The sequence below is a fragment of the Elephas maximus genome, chromosome 15, assembly GCF_024166365.1.
Source record: "Elephas maximus indicus isolate mEleMax1 chromosome 15, mEleMax1 primary haplotype, whole genome shotgun sequence".
NCBI classification, from domain to species: domain Eukaryota; kingdom Metazoa; phylum Chordata; class Mammalia; order Proboscidea; family Elephantidae; genus Elephas; species Elephas maximus.
In genome coordinates this window covers 44,272,445-44,297,067 of record NC_064833.1, presented here as the reverse complement: position 1 = coordinate 44,297,067, position 24,623 = coordinate 44,272,445, and the positions used below count along the sequence as shown (strand labels likewise).

Sequence of the window (24,623 nt, the reverse complement as noted above, 5' to 3'; positions counted from 1 at the left end):
GGTAGGAAGTGTGATGGCTTGAAATAAAAGATAATTGTGTAGAAGAATTAAATTTATATCTGACTTTGCCTTTGGCAGATGAGTAGTAAATGACTTGCATAAACAAGTAAGTGCTTAATTTAGGGATTGTTGAGTTTACAGGGTGAATACTTTACATGCCTATTACAGATTTATACTGTTCGCACCTAGAGTTTCCTTGTTTCTGTGCTTTCCCTCTATTAGTGACTAATTTGTATTTACTCCTGCTTCCTATTCCCTGAATTATCGTGACAAATTTGTTCTTGGAATAATTCATGAACTATCGTTAATCTCTGATTGATTAATTATATGTAGATTAAGGGTATCAGGGTGTAAAACCACAGTTTAAAGTTTATAAAATCATGATTCTAAAATTTTTATGGTAGGAAATAATTGTAATAGTTGACATTTATTAAAACAACAAGAAAAAAAACCCAAAACCAAACCTGTTGCCATTGAGTTGATTTGAACTCATAGTGACGCTATAGGACAGATCGGAACTGCCCCATAGGGTTTCTAAGGAGCAGCTGGTGGATTCAAACTGCCTACTTTTTGGTTAGCAGCCGACCTTTTAACCACTGTGCCACCAGAGCTCCCTCTGAGATTTATTAGGTATCTGTAATATTCCAGTCATTGTGCAAGGTGAGGTATTTTTATGAATATATTTACGTGTATCTAGTAGGAACAACTTATGGAGTATAATGGCGCAGTGGTTAAAGTGCTTGGTTGCTAACTGAAAGTTTGGTAGTTTGAACTCACCAGCTGCTGTGCAGGAGAAAGATGTGACAATCTACTTCCATAAAAATTATAACCTTTCAAACCTTATGCAGCAAGTACAATTGCCCCGTTAGTGTCACTATGCGTCAGAATCAACTCAAGGGCAGTGCCGTTTGATGTGCCTTTTTTTTTTCTTTTCTTTTTTTAGTAAATGCTAGGTGTACTTTTATGACTCTGTAGAATATTTACAGGTATTTTATTTATCCTCACAAAAGTTCTGAGAAGGTGTTATTATACCAAACTTACAAATGAGAAACCTGAGGCTTAAATCAGTTACCTAAAGCTATAAAAAGTATGCTTGGTTCTCAGCTTGACCTGATAGACATATACAGAACACTCCACCCACCAGGGAGGCATCCAAGTAGACTTTCTTTTCCAACGCACATGGAACACTCTCTGGAATGAACCACTTATTAGGTCATAAAGCAAGCCATAACAGAATCCAAAACATCGAAATACTACAAAGTATCTTCTCTGACAGTAAAGCCATAAAAGTAGAAATCAGTAACAGAAAAAGGGGGGAAAAGAAATCAGAAACAAGGAAACTGAATAACACTTTGCTCAAAAACTACTGGCTTATAGAAGAATTAAGGACAGAATAAAGAAATTCATAGAACCCAATGAGAGTAAAGACACTTCCTATCAGAACCTTTGGAACACAGCTAAAGCAGTCCTCAGAGGTCAATTTATAGCAATAAATGCACAAATCTAAAAAGAATAAAGGACCAAAATCAAAGAATTATTCCTATAACTTGAACAAATAGAAAGAGAGCAACAAAAGAAACCCTCAGGCACCTGAAGAAAGCAAATAATAAAAATTAGAGCAGAATTAAATGAAATAGAGAACAGAAAAACAATTGGAAGAGTTAACAAGACCAAAAGCTGGTTTTCTGAAAAGATCAGCAAAATTGATAAACCATTGGCCAAACTGACAAAAGAAAAACAGAAGAGGAAGCAAATAACCTGAATAAGAAATGAGATGGGCGATATCAAAACAGACCCAACTGGAATTAAAAGAATCATAGCAGATACTATGAAAAATTGTACTGTAACAAATTTGAAAACCTAGAAGAAATGGATGAATTCGTGGAAACACACTACCTACCTAAACTAACACAAACAGAGGTAGGACAACTAAATAAATGCATAACAAAAGAGGAGATTGAAAAGGTAATTTAAAAACACCCAACAACAACAACAACAAAAAGCCCTGGCCTTGATGGCTTCACTGCAAAACTCTACCAAACGTTCAGAGAAGAGTTAACACCACTACTACTAAGGGTATTTCAGAGCCTAGAAAAGAATGAAATACTCCCAAACTCATCCTGTGAAGCCAGCATTTCCCTGATACCAAAACCAGATAAAGACACGCCAAAAAAAGAAAATTAGAGACTTATATCCCTTATGAACTTAGACACAAAAAATTCCTGAACAAAATTCTAGCCAATAGAATTCAACAACATATATTAAAAAAAAATTAACCATGACCAAGTGGGATTCATTCCAGGTATGGAGGGATGGTTCAACATTAGAAAAATAATCAGTGTAATCCATCATATAAATAAAACAAAAGATAAGAACAACATGATCTTAGAAAAGGCATTTGACAAAGCCCATTCATGATAAACACTCTCAGCAAAATAGGAATAGAAGGAAAATTCAGCAGCATAATAAAGGGCATTTATACAAAGCCAACAGCCAACATCATCCTAAATGGAGAGAGTCTGAAAGCATTCTCCTTGAGAAGGGGAACCAGGCAAGGATGCCATTTATCACCACTCTTATTCAACATTGTGCTGGAGGCCCTAGCCAGAGCAATTAGGCTAGATAAAGGAATAAAGGGCATCCAGATTAGTAAGGAAGAAGTAAAAGTATCTCTGTTTGCACATGACATGATCTTATACACAGAAAACCCTAAAGAATCCTCAAGAATACTACTGAAACTAATAAAAGAGTTCAGCAGAGCATCAGGATACAAGGTAAACATACAAAAATCAGTTGGATTCCTCTACACTAACAGAGAACGTCAAAGAGGCAATCACCAAATCAATACCGATTACAGTAGCCCCCAAGAAGATAAATACTTAGGAATAAATCTTACCAGAGACTTGAAAGACCTCTACGAAGAAAACTACAAGACACTACTACAAGAAACCAAAAGAGACATCCGTAAGTGGGAAAACATGCCTTGCTCATGGATAGGAAGACTCAATATTGTAAAAATGTCTACCCAAAGTGATGTATAGATACAATGCAATACTGACCCAGATACCAATAGCATTTTTTAATGAGTGGAGGAACAAATCACCAACTTCATATGGAAGGGAAGGAGGCCCTAGATAAGTAAAATGTTACCGAAAAAGAAGAACCAAGTGGGAGGCCTCACACTACCTGATTTTAGAACCTATTATACCACCACAGTAGTCAAAATAGCTTGGTACTGGTACAACAACAGATACATAGACCAGTGGAACAGAATTGAGAATCCAGACGTAAATCCATCCACATATAAGCGGCTGGTTTTGACAAAGGCCCAAAGTCTGTTAAATGGGGAAAAGATAGTCTCTTTAACAAGTGGTGCTGGCTTAACTGGATATCTGCAGAAAGATAAAACAAGACCCATACCTCACACTATGCACAAAAACTAACTCAAAATGGATCAAAGACCTAAATATAAAATCTAAAACGATAATGATCATGGAAGAAAAAATAGGGAAAACGCTAGGAGCCCTAATACATGGCATAAACAATATACAAAGCATTAGTAACAATGCAAAACACCAGAAGAGAGACTAGATACCTGGGAGCTCCTAAAAATCAAACAGTTATACTCATCCAAAGATTTTACCAAAAGAATTAAAAGATTACCTACAGACTGGGAAAAAGTTTTTGGCTATGACAAATCCAGTCAGCGTCTGATCTGTAAAATCTACATGATACTACAACAACTCAACAACAAAAAGACAACCCAATTAAGAAATGGGCAAAGTATATGAACAGGCACTTCACCAAAGAAGGCATTCAGGTGGCTAACAGAAACGTGAGGAAATGCTTATGATCATTAGCCGTTAGAGAAATGCAAATCAAAACTACAATGAGATACCGTCTCTCCCCAGCAAGGCTGGCATTAATCCAAAAAACACAAAATAATAAGTATTGGAGAGGTTGTAGAGAGATTGGAACACTTATACTATGCCGGTGGGAATATAAATTGGTGTAACCACTTTGGAAATTGATTTGGCGCTTCCTTAAAAAGCTAGAAATAGAACTACCGTACGATTCAGCAATCCCATTCCTTGAAATATATCCTAGAGAAATAAGAGCCCTCACACGAACAAATATATGCACAGGCATGTTCAATGTAGCGCTGTTTACAATAGCCAAAAGATGGAAGCAACCAAGGTGCCCATCAACGGATGAACAGGTAAATAAATTATGGTATATTCACATAATGGAATGCTACGCAACAATTAAGAACAACGATAAGTCTGTGAAACATCTCATAACATGGAAGAATCTGGAAGGCATTATGCTGCGTAAAATTAGTTGGTTGCAAAAGGACAAATATTGTATGAGACCACCATTATAAGAACTCAAGAAAAAGTTTAAACACAGAAGAAAATATTCTTTGATGGTTATGAGAGTGGGGAGGGAGGGGATATTCACTAATTAGATAGTAGACAAGAACTATTTTATGTGAAGGGAAAGACACCACACAGTGCAGGAGAGGTTAGCACAACTGGACTAAACCAAAAGCTAAGAAGTTTCCTGAATACAACTGAATGCTTTGAAGGCCAGAGTAGCAGGGACAGGGGTCTGGGGACCGTGGTTTCAGGGGACATCTAGATCAATTGGCATAACAAAATGTATTAAGAAAACATTCTGCATCCGACTTTGGTGAGTGGCATCTGGGGTCTTAAATGCTAGCAAGCAACCATCTAAGGTGCATCAATTAGTCTCAACCCACCTGGAGCAAAGGAGAATGAAGAACACCAAAGATACAAGGTAAAGATGAGCCCAAGAGATAGAAAGGGCCGTATAAACCAGAGACTAGGTCAGCCTGAGACCAGAAGCCTAGATGGTGCCTGGCTACCACCAATGACTGCCCTGATAGAGAATGCAACAGAGAATCGCTGATGGAGCAGGAGAACAGTGGGCTGCAGACCTCAAATTCTTGTAAAAAGACCAGACTTAATGGTCTCAGACTAGAGGGACTCTGTAGGTCATGGTCCCCAGACCCTCTGTTGCCTGAGACTGGAACCATTTCCAAAGCCAACTCTTCAGACAGGGATTGGACTGGACTATAAGACAGAAAATGATACTGGTGAGGAGTGAGCTTCTTGGCTTAAGTGGACACATGAGACTGTGTGGGCAGCTCCTATCTGGAGGCGAGATGAGAAGGCAGAGGGGGACAGGAGCTAGTTGCGTGGTAATGGAGAATACAGGGTGGAGAGGAGGAGTGTGCTATTTCATTAGAGGGAGAGCAGCTAGGAGTACATAGCAAGGTGTGTATAAGTTTTTGTATGAGAGACTGTCTTGTAAACTTTCACTTAAAAAGCACAATAAATAAATTTTTTTAAAAAAAAAAGTACACTTCGTTCTGATCAGATCCATCTGATTTCAAAGTCTGTGCTTTTGACTGCCCTATATTATTTCTGACCCCCTTAAAAACTGTCAGGCAGATAAGAGACCCATTTTACAGATAAGGACTCCAAAGCTTAGAGGGATTTCATGATTTCACTCATGTTATACAGTTTCTGAACTAGGATTTGAACCCAGCTTATTCCATCACCAAAGTCCATGCTCTTTTTATTACTCAGCAGTGCTACCTCCTTTCAGTTGCTGTTGCTTTTCCAGCACAAAGCTTCTTTCCTTTGGTTCGTTACCTATTTGTTTTTTTTTTAATTTTATCATTGTATTTTCTGTGTAATAATAAATGCCACAATTCAAGGCTGGTGTTCTTTTTTAGCTATCCTGCATCTTCAGTTCATACTTTTTAACTTGGTTCAGTCCAAGTAACTTGTTTCAGTTAATTTTTTATACTATTACAACTTTGTGTGTGTGTTTTAAATATGTGGTGTTTTTTAGATTTCTTAGTACTATCTTCCTTTATAAGCAGACATCTTAGAGCCCTGGTGGCACAGTGGTGAAGAGCTTAGGTGCTAACCGAAAGGTCAGCAGTTGAAACCCACCAGCTGCTCCTTGGAAACCCTATGGGGCAGTTCTACTCTGTCCTATAGGGTCGCTGTGGGTCCAAACCAACTTGCTGGCATCCAACAACAACAACATTACTATCTTCCTTTATAAGCAGACATATCCTAGATCTACTTATGCACCTTGATATACATTATCATATCTTTGTTTTCATCTCAAAGCCACATCTTGGGCACTTAGAAAAGTATGATTTTTTGCTTATAATCACACTCTAAACTAGGGTGTTGGGTTCCTTGCCTTGTTACTTAGTAAGCCTCATTGATAGAAACTGTTTATGACAAAAGCTATAGATCTTATGGCTGTAAAGCAGATTAAATTACCATAGTTTTCTAAGTCTTTATTTGGATATGCAGGTCAGTGCCTCATTGATGCTGGTCTCTAGTAAAGTGCACGTAGGACCATTAGCCAGGCTGAATGCATTGTGCTAATATATGGTGAAAGGAATAAAGAAGTATAAGATGTACTTGCCCTCACAGAAGATTAATCTAGTTAAGGAATGACAGGCATTAAGTGCCAGATGGTCAGAGGAGAAAGATAATCCTACTTGGGTAGTCAGAAAAGATTGACTAACTTGGACTATTAATGTGGGTGTGGTATTTCAGTAAGAGGAACAGTTGAACACAATCACATTTTTCAGATGAAACAAATGAACAAATTCAGACACATTTGAGGGAAAGCCCTAAACCAGTTGAACTGGTCAGGATTAGGTGACTTTATGATAAAACTTAAATGTGTTAAGCTAGCAGCAACACTTATACTTAATAGATGCATCTTGCATCTACAATAATAAAAAAATAAGGATCAGAATTAAGGTAGCAGTATTAATACTGGTAATGAGAGAGATAATAAAAGCAAAAATGTGTAAAACTGGGTCACCAAGGTTGTCCTTGAAGTCATTGGTGTGCCAGTGTAGTTGACCACTTTAGTAGTTAAAAGTACTAATAATCCCTTAGATTTTTTTGATGTTACACAATGTACAAAATATTTCTACATCTCTTAATCCTGACTAACAACTCCAGGAGAAATATGAAATTTTTTCCCTTTATACAGCTCAATAAAGAGTTTAGTGAATGGCCCAAGATCACATAGCTAGTAAATAATGTTCCCTCAATTTATCTAAGGCAGCAGTTCTCAAAGTGTGATCTGTGAACCTCCGGGAAGAGATCCCAGGGACGCTTTGTGGGTCCCTGAGAGCAAAACTATTTTCGTAATAATTGAGACATTTGACTTTTTCACTGTGTTGATGTTTGCAGTAATGGCACAGAAGTAATAGTGTGGCAGACTCCTAGTACTAATTATATTTTTCACTGCCATTCACATGCAGATAAAAAAAAATTAAATCCTAGTTTCACTAGCATCAAGTGTCCCTGATGAAGCAGTAAAAATAAAAATTACTAGTTTTGTTAAATATCAGTCCTTGAATGTATGCTTTTTAAATGTTCTGTGTGATGAAGTGAGAAGTATGCATAAAGTAATGCTGTATATTGAGTAACAATGGTTGTCTTGAGGAAAAATACTTGTGTAATTGAGTTGCAAGCTGAACTACCTGCTTACTTCATGTTACCCCATTTTTACTTCAAAGAACAACTGATGGACAAACCATGGTTATTCAGTTGGATGTATGCAGACATTTTCTCAAAAATAACCAAAATGATTTGTTGCCAAATGAAAATTAGAATTTTGGAAAATTTGTGTGTCTACCATGAGTCTGACAACTTCCCAGTACTTTACTAATTTCTGATGAGAGTGGTTGTTATATTAACATATGTGTGTGTGTGTTTTTTAATATTGTATAATGAAATATGTTAACATTTGGAAGAAATGTGTAACTAAGTGAGCCAGTATTTTCTGAATGACCAATGCTTTCTTGTTACAAAATCATGCAAGATTAAAAGATCAATTCACAGTGTGAGGTAAACCAGTGGATTTTAATGTAATAGAGTACAGAAAGTTCATTGACAGTTTCAGATTCCACATTGTAACTGATTTTAAGAAACTACCACTCAATGGATTTTGGTGTAATCTTTTTTTCCCTCCTCTATCTCAAGCCTTTCATGACTTTCACATGCTTTTAGGGAACACTCCAGAATTTTTAACATGACCTAAAAGGCCTTGTATATGGCTCTGTCTCATCTCTCATCTCTTACCCTCCTCTAAGCTCTAGCAACATTGATTTTCTTTCTTTCTTTTTTTGCTAAACAGCTTTATTTTGAGGTATACTGTAAAATTCATTTAAGTGTATAAATTTAGTATATTTCTAGAATTGTACAGCCATCACCACAAAATGTATAATTTTAGAACATTTCCTTGACCCCAGAAAGAAATTTCATGCCCATTAGCAATCACACTCCATCTCCCTATCTTTCCTTTTACCCCCTCAATCTCAGGCCCTGGCAACCACTAATCTGTGGTGTATTTTATCAAAGAAGAATATCCACAGTTATCTAAAAATACTGTTAAAATAATCAAACCCATTTCTGTCAAGTTGATTCTGACTCATTGCAATCCTATAGGACCGAGTAGAACTGCCCTATAGAGTTTCCAAGGCTATAATCTTTTTTTTTTTTTAGCTTGTAAAACTGATTTAATGGGTTAACAAGGAAGCACACATATTTAAAATTTTTTAATTTATTTTGTTTTTGAGAATATACACAGTAAAACATACCAATTCAACCGTTTCTACATGTGCAATTCAGTGACATTGATTATGTTCTTTGAGTCCTGCAGCCATTCTAACCCTTCTTTTCTGAGTTGTCCCTCCCCTATTTACATAGACTCTCTGCCCTCTAATGTTCCTATCAAATCTTTTGAGTTGGTGTTGTCGATTTGATCCCATGTAGATAGTTCTTAAAAGAGCACAGTGCTCAAGGCAGACACTCTTTACTAGTTAGGCAAAACTATTATTTGGTTTAAAGAAGACTTCAAGGGATATTTTTGATTTGAGTTTTAAAGATTATCTCAAGGCAGTAGTTTCAGGGATTCATCTAGCCCCCATGGCTATAGAAAGTTTGGAGTCAATGAGAAATTGAAATTCTGTTCTGCATTTTCCCCCTTGTGATCAGGATTCTTCTATAGAAATCTTTGATCAAAATGTTCAGTAATGGTCAAGGCTGTAATCTTTATGGGAGCAGATCACCAGGTCTTTTCTCCGGCAGAGCTAGTGATGGGTTCAAACTGCCTACCTTTCAGTTAGCAGCCAAGCGCTTAACGACTGCACCATCAGAGGTTCTTTTATTATTAAAATATTCCTCCCTTTTCCAGTTACATGTCTGTATGAAATCAGATTTTCTTCATGTTTCAATCAAAACAACTTATCATAAAAGCAAAAACAGGTGTGCAGATCCAGCTGTTATTAAGCCAGTCGTTAAAGGTATTTGCAAAATGTAAAACATGCCACCCTTCTCACTAAAGTTTTTTTTGTTTTGGAAAATATAGTTAGTTATATAGGTATAGCTATTGTTTAATATTAATATGTAATATTAATATTATTGTGAAATAAAGTAATCCATATTTAAATAATTTCTCAGTTTAAAAATTTATAATATGATAAATATCAATATATATAATTCACATAAACAGAGGCTCTTTGAAGTCCTCAGTACATTTTAAGAGTATAAAAGGATCCTGAGAACTGCTGCTCTGTGGGTGATTGGTGTTTAGAAGGCGAAAGATAAAATAATTCAGAGGCAGTGCAGATTAAAGCAAGCATAAGCCAGAGCAGTCCTTAGCAAAACAGAATACCTGCATTCCCAGAGAGCTTATGTACATTCATGTTTTAACTTCCATGATACATCTTAGAAATTGTAGTTTAAGACCAGGGCCTGGCAGACTATGACCTGCATTCTAAATCTGGCTCTCCGCGTGGTTTTGTGAAAATCAAGTTTTACTAGAACACAGCCATGCTCATTCATTTGTATATTGTCTGCAGCTGCTTTCCTGCTAGAGAGCAGAGTTGAGTCACTGCAACAGAAACTTCATGACCTGTAAAGCCTAAAATGTTGACTGTCTGGCCCTTTTTTTTGCCAACCCCTGGTTTAAACCGTTACAGTCTTTTGCATTTGTTAAAATGTGTCGTAATCCATTGTGCTTTGATAGAGTCTAGTTCTCTGGGCCTTAGACCTTTGACCTCTCGGGTTCCCTGGTACCACAATGTTTGTAGCTTTGTGATTTCTTAGAATTAGTTTTCAAGGTCATCTTTAAGGTAAACAGAACAGTTTTCTATGAAAGAGAATTGTGTCTTCCCAGGGAAACCTTATTTCCGCCCCAGAATTCTCTGTTCAAACACCTAAAAAGTAACAGAACTGAAACCAGAACCAGGACTTGTATCCCAGTGCATTGTTTTTTCACTGTACCACAGTAGTACCAGGGAGGGGATTGAAACACAGCAAGATGGTGGATTTGGTTTTAATATAACGCTGAGGTGAGAATGGGAACGCAACATGGAATGAATTGATTAATTAGTGTATTGGAAATGAAGGAACCATATCTGGGAATGTTCAGGGCTAGATAAAAGTTCTTATGAAAGGTTTCTTATAAATGTTCTAAGATTGTGAGTTGATAACCATGCTGCTGCTACATGAGCAGTATACCATGCCTTGTGAGCACACACCATTTAAATAATTTAGTGACTTGAATTATGGATCAAGTATACAAATATGATAGCTCAGCATTTTATTGGGCAGGGAGTAGTGGCAGAAGGAGAGTTGGACGACCTAGTTTTAGATTCTTTGCTTGATTGACCAAGTATTTATTGAATACGTTCTGTGTGCAAAGTACTAATTCTAGGTACTAGGAATACGGCAGTTAATAAAACAGGAGTCCCCACTCTCACGAAGCTTGATGGAGGAAACCACTTAAAAAAACAACAGATACATTCTCTGTCAGGTGATGATAAATGTTGTGGAAGAAAAGAATTAAACAGGGTAAGGGGATAGAGATAAAGTGCAGGTCGTGGGGAATTTCCTGTACTTGAAATTGTACTCCTGTTTCTTTCACTCAGGAAAATGTATCAGAAGAACAGTAGCAAGGAGAATAATTTTCAGTCTAGTTTAAATTAACCAAAAAAGCAAACTCGGGCAAAGGATATGAACACACATTTCACTAAAGAAGATATTCAGGCAGCCAACAGATACATGAGAAAATGCTCTCGATCATTAGCCATTAGAGAAATGCAAATTAAAACTACGATGAGATTCCATCTCACACCAACAAGGCTGGCATTAATCCAAAAAACACAATAAATGTTGGAGAGGCTGCGGAGAGATTGGAACTCTCATACACTGCTGGTGGGAATGTCAAATGGTACAACCACTTTGGAAATCTATCTGGCGTTATCTTAAACAGTTAGAAATAGAACTACCATACAACCCAGAAATCCCAGTCCTTGGAATATACCCTAGAGATACAAGAGCCTTCACACAAACAGATATATGCACACCCATGTTTATTGCAGCTCTGTTTACAATAGCAAAAAGCTGGAAGCAACCAAGGTGTCCATCAACGGATGAATGGGTAAATAAATTGTGGTATATTCACACAATGGAATACTACACATCGATAAAGAACAGTGACGAATCTGTGAAACATTTCATAACATGGAGGAACCTGGAAGGCATTATGCTGAGCGAAATTAGTCAGAGGCAAAAGGACAAATATTGTATAAGACCACTATTATAAGATCTTGAGAAATAGTAAACCTGAGAAGAACACATACTTTTGTGGTTACGAAGGGGGGAGGGAGGGAGAGGGTTTTTTATTGATTAATCAGTAGATAAGAACTGCTTTAGGTGAAGGGAAAGACAACACTCAATACATGGAAGGTCAGCTCAATTGGACTGGACCAAAAGCAAAGAGGTTTCCGGGATAAAATGAATGCTTCAAAGGTCAGCGGAGCAAGGGCGGGGGTCTGGGGAACATGGTTTGAGGGGACTTCTAAGTCAATTGGCAAAATAGTTCTATTATGAAAACATTCTGCATCCCACTTTGAAATGTGGCGTCTGGGGTCTTAAATGCTAACAAGCGGCCATCTAAGATGCATCAATTGGTCTTAACCCACCTGGAGCAAAGGAAAATGAAGAACACCAAGGCCACACGACAACTAAGAGCCCAAGAGACAGAAAGGGCTACATGAACCAGAGACCTACATCACCCTGAGACCAGAAGAACTAGTTGGTGCCCGGCCACAATCGATGACTGTCCTGACAGGGAGCACAGCAGAGGACCCCTGAGGGAGCAGGAGATCAGTGGGATACAGACCCCAAATTCTCATAAAAAGACCAAACTTAATGGTCTGACTGAGACTAGAGGAATCCCGGCGGCCATGGTCCCCAAACCTTCTGTTGGCACAGGACAGGAACCATCCCCGAAGACAACTCATCAGACATGAAAGGGACTGGTCAGTGGGTGGGAGAGAGACGCTGATGAAGAGTGAGCTAATTATATCAGGTGGACACTTGAGATTGTGTTGGCAACTCTTGTCTGGAGGGGGGATGGGAGGATAGAGAGAGAGGGAAGCTGGCAAATTGTCACGAAAGGAGAGACTGAAAGGGCTGACTCAATAGGGGGAGAGCAAGTGGGAGTACGGAGTAAGATGTATGTAAACTTATATGTGACAGACTGATTGGATTTGTAAACGTTCACTTGAAGCTTAATAAAAGTTAATAAAGAAAAAAAGTAGGTAAGAAACATTAAAAAAAAAAAAAAGCAAACTCATTGCCATTGAGTAGATTCTGACTCAGCCATATAGGACAGGGTAGAACTGCCACAGGATTTCCAAGGCTATAAATCTTTATGGAAGCCTGCTACCATGTCTTTCTCCTGTGTAATAAATAGCTAGTGGGCTCAAACTGCTGACCCTTCAGGTTAGCCACAGGGGCTCCTTAGTTTAAATTACACTTCCCCCAAAAAAGGGGGAGATCAGTTGCAAACATTTCTACTTTAAAAAGATTTATTTGCAACACCTCATAATTAACCTGACATTGTGTTAAAAATTAAGATTGCGAACTGCTGGTATAGAGAAAGTAAAGAAATATAATCGGTACATCTCTTGGAGCATCCATCCATCCTTTCCCATTTAACCATGTCCAATTTGCCTGTGTGTTTGAGACAAGTGAGAAAAATGAATAGTGTCAAAATACGGAGCAATCTAAAGTAGGGACTTGCAGATGATAATATTATGTGGCACAACAACTAAAAAGTGACAGAGTGGACACTACTGTTCCTAGTAGGAATTCTGTATCAACATCATCATCACGAGATTACATATATGTTGTAGAGATAGCACCACGCATGAAATTCATTTAGTGCCTTACTTCTAGGAAACTAGGATGACAGAAGAGATCGCACATTGAAAGGCAAAAATTTTATAGTAAGGACAAGGTGGTAGTCTTCTAAGAGGATTCATTGGTTATCTTGTGACAAAATAATTTTATAGTGGTGACCAACTTTTAAAAAGTGAGCCACACGTTTTTCTTTTACTGAAAATCAAGTATTCCAAATGTATGTTTTCTTATGTCAAATGGCTCTGTACTTAGCAGATACTTTGGGGGGAAATTTTATACTTTATCTGTCCATTTAAGGTTAACAAGGACTCAAAAAGCAGTGGGTTTTTGAAAGAAACTCATGCAATGAAGAGAGTATTCTGAAAAAAAATTACATCATTGTGTGATTTTGTTACTAAAAATGATTTGTGTATTACTCATAAAAATTCTCATGTCTGTACAATTTAACAGCTTGGAAGTAGTTTCTAACAGAAAAATTACATAGTGGTTAGAAGCCCAGAATCTGGAGCACTATTTAGGATGAAAATCCCAGCCCCTACCCTTACTGCACATGTGATCTTGGGGTTAACCAATCAATATGCCTCTGTTTTCTTATCTGTAAAATAGAGATAATAGCATTACTTATAGGGTTACTTTGAGAATTAAGTGGGTTAATTAGAGCTATGTAATAGCTGTACAACCAACTTAAAAATCCATAAGACATTTTAGTGAAACCTTTCGTTACAAATACAAAAAAAATTCGTAAAAATTTCTCAGGAACAAATGATGTCGAAGATTAAATTTTATTACTTGAATTTCTACAAAAACCTTTGCATAACTGGAGGATGACATTGAAAAATTAGTGTCATGATTTAGTAAGACTTTAGAAAAGATTTTTCCTTACCATTAATGGAATAATAGTCGCTGAAATTCTATAGTCAGTTCATTAACAGGTCTCTTTCCTATTGCCAATTTTGTTTTTAACTAGTCAAACCAAATATATTCGCCTATCTCAAAGTTTTGGGAATAAAAAGTTCATTCACTTGCCAGTTTGAAGAAGGAAGAGAAAAGAGGGGCATAAATAGAAAATGATGGGTTTTAATTTATCAAACAAAATTTGTGTGTGGTAACTTTAAAGCACTAAATGTAAGGTACTTCTTACTCCCACACTAAATTACTCTTAAGACCAGCCCTGTCCGATATGGTAGCTGCTTGCCACATGTGGCTACTGACCACTTGAAATGTGACTAGTCCAAATTGAGATTGCTGTTAAGCATAAAATACACACCAAATTTTGAAGACTTAGTTTATGTTTTTTAATATTATCTTTTAATAATTATTTACATTGATTACATGCTAAAATGATAATATTTTGGATACGTTGGGTTAAAGATGTTATTAAAATTAATGCCGCCCATTTTAATTTTTTAAATATGTCTCCTAGAAAATTTTAAATTACATTTGTGGGTTGCATTATATTTCTGTGGGACAGCCCTGCTCTAGACCAGGGGTTGGCAAATTAAGGCCAACCAAATCTGGCCCAAATCTACCCAGACATGTTTTTGTAAACTACATTTTTTGGAACAGTCACACCCTTTCATTTATGTATTGTCTGCACACCAGAGAAACACTTGCATGGTTGCAACAGATACCACATGGACCACAAAAGCCTAAAATATTTACTCTGTTTTTTTACAGAAATGATTTGACCCCTGCAGTAGACTGTAGATGATAGATGCTCAATTGTGTTATCTTTGCTTAAGAGTGAATGTGATAGAAACAGAGAAGGGTAGAGATAGAAGGTAGATTAGTGGTTGCCTTTGAAGAGGAGAAATGGGGAGTGATTACTGATGGGTAGGGTGCTTCACTTTGGGACAGTACACATGTTCTGGAGTTAGATCATGATGCTACTTAAGCAATTTTGAATACACTAGAAACCACTGAAGTATACAATACGCTTCAAGAGGGCACATATTATAGTATATGGAGGATATCTCAATTTAAAAGAAAAGAATGGGTATGAACCTAATTTGGTAAATGGGATACAACAGTGTATTAAACATGATACATGTTAATGATAATCAAACATGGAAAGAAACAAGCATGCAGGTTAATTATGGGGACAGTAAAAACTGCCAAAAATAGGTTTTCGTATACTCCCATTGTCGATTTTTGATGGCCTTTAGAAGGTCATGCCCCATGAAAATATTTGAGAATTGTTTATTGATAGGAAAGGCAGTTAGTTGCCATTTATTGCTTACTCTTTAGAAGCTTATCATAAAAAAGCTTATAATCAAGGTGCAACCTCTTACATAGTTGTAAACTTAATTAACTTAGTTGTAAACTTAAGTTCACAATAACACATACCAAAAAAAAAAAACCAAACCCAGTGCCATCGAGTCAATTCTGACTAATAGCGACCCTATAAGGACAGAGTAGAACTGCCCCATAGAGTTTCCAAGGAGAGCCTGGCAGATTCGAGCTGCCAACACTTTGCTTGGCAGCTGTAGCACTTAACCACTATACCACATTGCTAATCTCAAATAATTAGTTGGATAACTACAAAGTATATATGAAAACACTTTTGTGAATGTTAATTATTTTCTCCTGGAGGCAAAGCTTGGTAAAGTTTTTAGTAAGCAATTGAAAGGAGAAAAGAATATAATTTAACAGAGGGAATTGGAAGGCCATTCCACAATGCCTGTATCTTGTGTGTGTGAATAGTTTATTGAATTATTAAACACAAATCCTAGATATTTTCACATTGCTTTGAAGTTGACAAAACATTACCTACTTTGTACAATTGGCTCATAAATTTATTATAGAAACAAAGGATGTGCCAACAATCTGCTTTATGCAAATTCAAAAAATCAATAATCAAAAAATCAATTCAATTGTTCTGAAAGCACCACATTATAGTACCTCACTTAGGATGTCTGTTAAGATAGCATGGTGGCTGAGGGCACAGACTTTGAAACCAGGACGACGTAGTTTGTAACTTACTGCTGTTACAGTTTCTACTATTTACTAACTTAATGTGGTTTAGTATAGCCTACCTAACATCTCTAAGTCTTTGTTTCCTCGTCTCTAAAACGGAAGTGATACCATCCCCAACAAGTTTTTTTAAGGAATAAATGAGAAAATGAATGTACTCGGCACAGAGTAACCACTCAATAAATAGTAGTAGCCTCATATTATTATGTCCATATAATATATGTTGTTTTTTAAATCAAACTTGTTAAATTATATTGGTTGTCAGCATCATACATTTCATTATGTATTTTACTGACTCCTGTCTTTTCAAGAATACAATGAAGTATTGTTAAGTAACATTCTATTTTACTTTCAGTCAAAGAAAAATAAGAAGAAATCAAAGTCAGATGCTAAAGCAGCGCAAAACAGTTCACGCCATGATGGAAAGGAAGTTGATGAAGGTACTTGAGCAGGGGAAAGACTGTAGAAAAAATTGTTAATTCTTTTTTTACCAAAGTGTGTTATATAAAAGCTGCATTTGTTTCACTTAATCGTGTATCTGTAGCTCTTCTTTTTAATAACTGCAAATTTTAATGTACAGATGTGTAACATTGTTAGGAAACACTTTTGCTATCTGAATTATTTAAGGATCCAAGAATGCCTTTCCAGAAGTGGGAACCACCTTGAAATCTGAGGTCTAGCTCAATATCTTAAGCAATTGAATAGCAGTTTTCTTGTCATTGTTTCCTAGAAATGTGGTTTTAAATATACCATCCCTAGAAGGCTGTGTAGAAAATGCCTGAACCATTTATTGTCATCACCTAATAAACCTATTAGTGATTATATATAACTTTCTCCTATTACTTCCACCCAGCAAGATAAATGATTTATACCTATCACCTTCCTAAACCATAGATGAGAGATTTAACAAAATTACCATAGTAAATAATGACAGTTTATTGGTTAAACAAAAAAAATGAGAGTAGGATAAATTAATACAATTAACACTCTTGGATTTTAGCATAATATCTAAATTTATCATGATACTGTGTGTGTCCCACCCCATTTTCCTCCCAAAGCTACAATTCTTTTTGTCTCCCCTTACTGAATAACATTTTTTTTCTGGGGCTATGTTAGGAGCCTGGGAAACTAAAATTAGTCACAGAGAGAAACGACAGCAGCGTAAACGTGATAAGGTGCTGACTGATTCTGGTTCATTGGATTCAGCTATCCCTGGAATAGAAAATACCATCACAGTTACCACCGAGCAACTTACAACTACATCATTTCCTGTGGGTTCCAAGAAGAATAAAGGTATATTAGTGGAACATAAGAATGATACATCAAATCAAATTTCTTTTTAATCAGATGTACAAAATATCATTACATCAAAATCTGACTATTCTGAACTGCTTCCATCATGATGCTGGTACACCCTTCTTCGTGAGAGTATTGTGAACCATGTATTGGTCTACTTAGTACTAGCAGTGTTACTCGTTACATGTTGCCTAATGAATGGCCTGTCAAATTAAGATTTGCTTTCTGCCTTCAGTCAAATGAGAAAATGATGTTGGCACTTTTCCTCACGTGTGTTGCTTTGCCCCAACTCTGTTGCATCCGTGTTTCTTATAGGGGATAAGATATTTAAGTGGAACTATTTATCATCACTCTGCATGTTGAGTGTTTTCATTCCAAGATGAAGCAAGCATGTTCAGGTTGGTGTAGGCCCTGTCCATATTCCTTATCACCCCAACTTTTTGAAAGTACCCTAAGGTGTTTAATAAAGCTAAACTGGAACTTCAAAGATTATTGAGCCAATGTTCTTTTTCCTAAGTATTGGAAATGCTCGAACTATTCAATAGTGGTGGCCTCTTGGTAGCTCTTTAGATTGCCATCGTTTTTATCCTTGATGAGGTCAGTCTACAGAGTGGTACTGTTCAACTTGCTTCAAGACGTTGACTTATCTTCCTTCACCTTTTTATTAATTGCTTCTCACCCAGTTGTCTTCAGACCACTTTCTTAGCCTTGTTACCTTTTACTTTTTTTGCTTGTTGACTTAGTGGAATTTACTGCCGTGGTACAGCAGTGACTTCTGTTTAATCCATTTTCACTGTTACATATTAGCTGTGCTTTAGTGTTTTTGTTGGTAACCCTCTTTCACTGTCTTTTGCATGCCTATCTTGCTAGCACAATCCTACATTATGTTGTTGGTTTTGATACATTGTGATCATTATGCTTTTTAGTGTCCGAGAAATAGTATTTTTGTGTTGTAACATGTATTTTCACCTCTTGCCGTATTTCCTGAGTCCTGGTCCCAAATACTGGCAAAGTTCTTAAGTTGATGTGTTTGCTTCCAGGATTATTGAAAAGGCAGCTGGTATTATTGAGAGGTGGCAAAGTTGAATCCAATTACACAGCGTAGCTCTCTGGTTCCTACTTTAAAAATTTTTGATAACAGCTGTAGAACAGCAGACTCTATGTATACTTGAGCATTTGTCAGGCCTGTTAATTGGCATTTTAGTTGACTTAAGAATATGATAACTAGAGAATTCAATTCTTAAAACGTATGAATTATCTTGTGGGTAAGCCGACTATTTTCCAGTGTAATAATTTAGCATTTGCAGGAGCAATTCATCATAGCTAGTAAAAATTAATTTGTACATTAGTCCTAATTTAATTTAATATGCATAGTGGCCTATTTAGTATTAAATACATTTTATTTCTGTTTCAACCAGGTGATTCTCATCTAAATATTCAAGTTAGCAACTTTAAGTCTGGAAAAGGAGATTCTACACTTCAGGGTGAGAGAAATTACGTGTAACTTAAACTGAAGGCCCGTCAAAATAGAAACTTGCATATGTGTCTCTTTCCTCACATGAGAAAATAATGCAGGAGGGGAAGAAGGGTTTAAAAACTATTTTTAATTACTAAAGTAACAAAATCACAGTCCAGAGATTTTGGAAAGTAGATCAGTAGTTGTTTTTTTCAGTAGTTTGTATGTAATTTTGATTCTTGGTTACATTCTTTAAGCCACCAGAGAAAGATCTTTTTGGACTTGGGCTCAATATAGGCATACATGGAATAAAAGATTTACCACTATATAATAAGAAAAAAAGCCTTTTTAAACTGCCTACACTAAGGAAATATCAAATGTTTCACAATAAATAGACTAGTCTAAAGTTATGCAGTGCTTCACAAACAAAATATCTTTTATTTACTCATTTGTGATAAAGATTGAATTAAGTACGGTGGTGTACCTAACCTGAAAACAGAAGTGTTGTACTAAAATATAAATTCGGAAATGAAAAAGTACCTTCTCATCTTCAGACTTGTTCTTGACCCTGTCACCTTCCTTCATGTCTGTGGTTGTCAATCCTGGCTCCACATTAGTTATCTAGGAAACAAAAAACAAAACACACACGTATATAAAAAGAAACAGGTACTTATATATACACAGACACACCTGTGTGCATTTGTGTGCACATATACATACACATGTATGTATACATACTGATGCTTTGGCCCCACCTCCAGAGATTCTGATTTTAATTAATCTGGACTGAGACACCAGTGTCTATATTTTTAAGAAGTGTCTCAGCTGAATTTAATGTGCAGCCAAGTTTGTGAATTACTGCCTTATACGTGATGTATAAGATATTTAAGGAAAGAACATGTAACTAAGGAAAAGTCTTCATATTCTTAGTGGGTGAGTATTCTGAATGTTCTAGAATATGTGCTGTTTCTCTCTTTATTCTCTTGTACTTCCTTTGAGCAAGTCATTTCTGCTGTTGAAAATTTTGTTAGTGTATATATATATTACAAGTTCAGACATCCTGTTTTTAAATTATCTAAAAGGCATCCATGGTGATCATATTACTTTTGGAATTCAGTTTTTCTCTTTAAAACACAAACTATTTAAAGGACAGTAGGAAAAAAAAATAAGTGATAAATATAATCCAAGCAATCACAGAAATTTAAAAATAACCTCGTTTTAACAGTGAGTCACATACAAGTTTTTAATCTTTATTATTTTTTTTCTTCAAGTTTCTTCAAGTCTGAATGAAAGCCTCACACTAAATGGAGGAGGCTGGAATGAAAAGTCTGTGAAACTGTCCTCCCAGATCAGTGCAGGTGAGGAGAAGTGGAACTCTGTTTCACCTCCTTCTGCAGGCAAGAGGAAAACTGAGCCATCTGCTTGGGGTCAAGACACTGGAGACGCTAATGCAAATGGAAAGGACTGGGGAAGGAGCTGGAGTGACCGTTCAATATTTTCTGGCATTGGTAAGAACTGTTAGAAATTTTAAGTTTGTTCAAAATTGTTTATCCAGCACACTGAAAATTTCCAAGCGTGGGGAAAAAAAGCCATATATAGAAAAATTAGTAATACCGTGTAGAAATAATGCTAAATAACTCATCTTAAATCGTTCACATGGAACAAAGTAGGAACCAAGTAAGTGAATAATAGCATTTGTTCCTTATTTACTCTTTACAGAGTGCTCTCACCTATGATAAGTGCAGTGTGTGAGCAGACTTTCTGATTAATTTGAAAACAGTTCTGGTGGATCTAAATAAAAATAGTAAATTGAAGTATAGTTTAGCATACGTTTGTATAGTATTTTGCAGTCTGCAATTTTGTTTATACTTAATTTTCCCCCTGGATTTTAAAGGTAAAGACCAGTAGTTGAGAACCTTCTTTCTGTTGAGGGTCCATCAAGTTAAAAGCTGTGTGTGTGTGTGTGTGTGTGTGTGTCTGTGTGTCTGTGTGTGTTATAACTGGTTATAGAAATCTGTGTTCAATGTGGGAAACTACAGACAGAGAAGAGAAAAACCACTTAGAGATAACTGTTACTTTTTATATTTCTTTGTGGGTTTTTCCCCCTCTGTATAGGGCTTTTACTTTTTTTCTTAAAAAACATAAATTGGATATGCATTTCTATGTTCCTCTTTCCTCCACTTAACATTGTAAATAAGAAGTTTCCTTCCTCTTTGTAAGTATTTCTATTTAATGACCTATAATATTTTTTTAATATATATTACGTAAACATAGCATAATTTACTTAACTGTTCCTGTGTTGTTAGAGAAATAATTTTTCTTTTTTAAAACTTTTTAAAATAACTTTGCATTGACTGTCTTTGGGGGTAATTTCTTTAGGCTCGAATCTTGGGAGTGATATTATTGAATTAAAGGAAATACGAGTGTTTGTAATGCTCTTACTACGTATTGCCTAAGTATTTTCAGAGAGTTCTAATCTGTACTCTCAGCATCACTGAATTCCCATTTCATCGTATGCTTTCCAGGGTTGGGTATTCTTACATTTTTAAATCTTCTCTAATCTGATAGGAAAAAAAAAATAGTTTTAACTTTTTTTTTTCCACACAACTTTTCTTGATCGTTTCTTTTTCATTTATGAATTGTCTGTGTCCTTTGTCCATTTGTCTAGGGACTGTGTTCTTATCAAGATATAATTCCTTGTGTATTAAGCATATAATTTTTTCTGTTGTGTTTGTTGCAGATTTTTTTCCTTAATTTCTTTTAGTTTGGGCGGAGCGGTTGACTCTAGAAAGTTTTTAGTGTTTAAGTAGATAACACATCACTTTTAAACTTAGAAAGAGTCCTGTTAACTAACATCAGCAAGAAGCAAATTCTAGATCATTTACTAATATTGCTCTTAAGCTTTCTCTCCCCACCTTCCCCTGCCATGTCCAAAAATTGTTTAGGAATATGAAAATTGGGGGGGGGGGAAGAGTTACTCCCTAAATTCCAAGCCCTTTTTCAACAGAAAAGCTTAAATTAGATGGCACTTGCTTAATGTTGCTGCAGGTAAAATTAAACAGCAGATTAGAGTTCATGCCAGGATAGATTGAGACATTTGTTGAAATTGAAATGGAACTGTATTAAATTAGATTTGCAGTGGGCCACTGAGAAGAAAGATAAGTGTCAATAGTCTCATGTGGGGGTATATGAACTTGAATGTTACTTAAAATACTCGTATATAAGAAATCCCTTGAAGAGATTGAGAGGGTAGCATGGTGTAGTAGAATGCACTTGGGCACTAGTTCAGATAGACCTATTAGATATGAATCCCTGTTCCTTCGCCTGCTAGCTTTTATGGACACAAGACTTCTTGTTTAACCTGTATGAATCTCACACTTAAGTTGTGAGGATTGATTATAATGAATATCAAGTACCAAGTTCAGTGCCTGGCCCAAAGTAATTGCTAAACGATGGTAGATAATAAGGTAGCTTGGTATAGTGGAAATTGACTTGTTCCTGTCATGGCTCTTCTGTTTTCTAGCTATCAGCAAGTCACTTAACTGCTCTGAAACTGCCTAACAGGGTTAGAACTGGTTGGTATAAGGGGCCCAGCATACAATAGACATTCAATAAATAGTAGCTATTGCAATTAAGTGGTTCTAATTTCTAAGGTTATCTTTAAATATTGTTATCATAGTTTTAAATCTGTACATATTTTTCAAGTTTCATTGCAAATTGAAGGTTCCAAGTGACGTTCTTTATTTTGACAGCTGCTTGGTCTAGTGTGGATAGGGGAATGAATACCTCTGAACAGAATTCTGCTTCTTTTGCATCTCTCACACTTAACTCTGCTGTTTCTGGTATGTGAAAACAGTCTTTCATTTAGTTAACCAAAAAATTTGTTTGAATTAATTCTAGTGCTTGCTATTTGGAAAAATAACCAGAGACAGGTACTGCTGTTCACCATAAATAGTAGGTAGCGTATTTTTTTCACAAATAACACATGCATTATACATTCTTTTTTCCAGCTGCATAAACTTCCTTCCCACCCCACATGCAAGTTATTTTCGTATCAGTATTATGCCAATTTTTTTTTCACATGTTGCTGACTTCAGTTGACACCAAGAAGACATAATTAAACTATGAAATATGCTGACCTAACAACTTAATGGTTTCACTTAAGATGATAAGGTTTTCACATTCAACTGTTGAGCTAATGCACTATAATTATCAACTGAAATTAATAGAACCAAACACAGTTTCAATTGTTTATTTTCCGATTACTGGGGGATTACCAAACTCGATCTATGACTTCTTGACCGTGGCTTACACCTTTATTATACAGTTACAATCAAAGTTACATTTTTGGACTCTTTATACACATAAGCAGATTAAATAAAATGAACAGAACAATATGATTTACCTGTAATATGGAAGGATGGGTGAATGGGGTCAAAATTCACTTCGGGAGCTATCGTAAGACATTTGCGGTATATGCATGGATATGCTGCCTCTGGACGGTTTTACTTAATTGCGTCATTTTCGCACATTGTGTGTGGACATATTATTTGTGAAAAATACGGTATATGATATAAAATGACCCAGGCCTTAAAAGGGGAGGAGGGGACTTAAAATCATATCTACGGGTGGCTTAGTTCCTTTCTGTAGGGGAGATAAGAAGATTCTGTGACCTGACGTAGTTGAAAATACATTGGCACACAGACAGATGTACATGGAAGGCCTTCCCTTCAGAATCATGGTACTCTTCTGTCACTAGTGTTCTCTGCCCATTCTTATACTTGCAATTTGACGTTTTATTTCCATTTACCCTTATTCATTATGACTTCATAGTTAACCCTTTTCAGGTTATGTAGGCTCCCACATAATAACTCTACTTTGGTTATCTGTTGATTTAGAAGATACACTATTACTAACTAATAAACTACTATAAATTCAGAATTACTGAAGTAAATTATGTATTTAATAAATCTTATGTAAATGTGGGAGACATCTGTTTAGTTTGCAGTGTTGGTACACATTGGAATTCATGGAGCCAATGTACTACAATTCTGTAGTTTCACAGTGTCTGGGAGCACTAGCCTTGAACAAGTGTCGACAGACTTTCTGTAAAGAACCAGATGGCAAATATTTTAGGCTTTGTGGGCCATACCGTCCCTGTTTAACCACTCAACGCCATTGTAAAGCAGAAAAGTAGCCAGAGACAATACATCAACAGACAAGTATAGCTGATTACTGATAAAATTTTATTTATGGTATTAGTTTTTTTTCCCCCCTCAACCATTAAAAAATGTAAAAACTATAAATTCAGAATTACTTAAATGAATTTATCTTTTATTAATTATAATAGAAGTTATATTATTCATGGGTTGCACAAAATGGGATAGCCAGATTTGCCCATAGGTCGTAGTCTGCCAGACTTGGTCTCATAGACCATGTTTTAGTCCCAGAGGTACGAGTGAATTGCCTCACTCATTGGGTGACTTCGTATAACACAGATAGTATTCCCTTTATATATTCAGAGAAAATACTACAGACTACTAACAGTAGTCCTTCTAAGTGGCTAATATGTTAATTATATTTGGATTTTATAGAGTTGTCCCATTTGT

At 36.1% G+C, this 24,623-nt stretch overlaps 1 protein-coding gene across 3 annotated transcripts in view; it reads left to right on the top strand.

Annotated features, from left to right (window-relative positions):
- Positions 1–24,623, top strand: part of MTDH (metadherin) — a 60,048-nt gene that overhangs the window by 17,734 nt on the left and 17,691 nt on the right. For 2 of the 3 annotated variants that reach the window (XM_049853886.1, XM_049853885.1), the window contains exons 3-6: positions 16,618–16,702; positions 17,379–17,555; positions 18,977–19,042; positions 20,286–20,522. In XM_049853886.1, the coding sequence (XP_049709843.1) occupies positions 16,618–16,702; positions 17,379–17,555; positions 18,977–19,042; positions 20,286–20,522 (565 nt within the window). Of the gene's footprint in view, positions 1–16,617; positions 16,703–17,378; positions 17,556–18,976; positions 19,043–20,285; positions 20,523–22,766; positions 22,857–24,623 lie in introns of all 3 variants that reach the window. The other variant, XM_049853884.1, reaches the window with a different exon arrangement.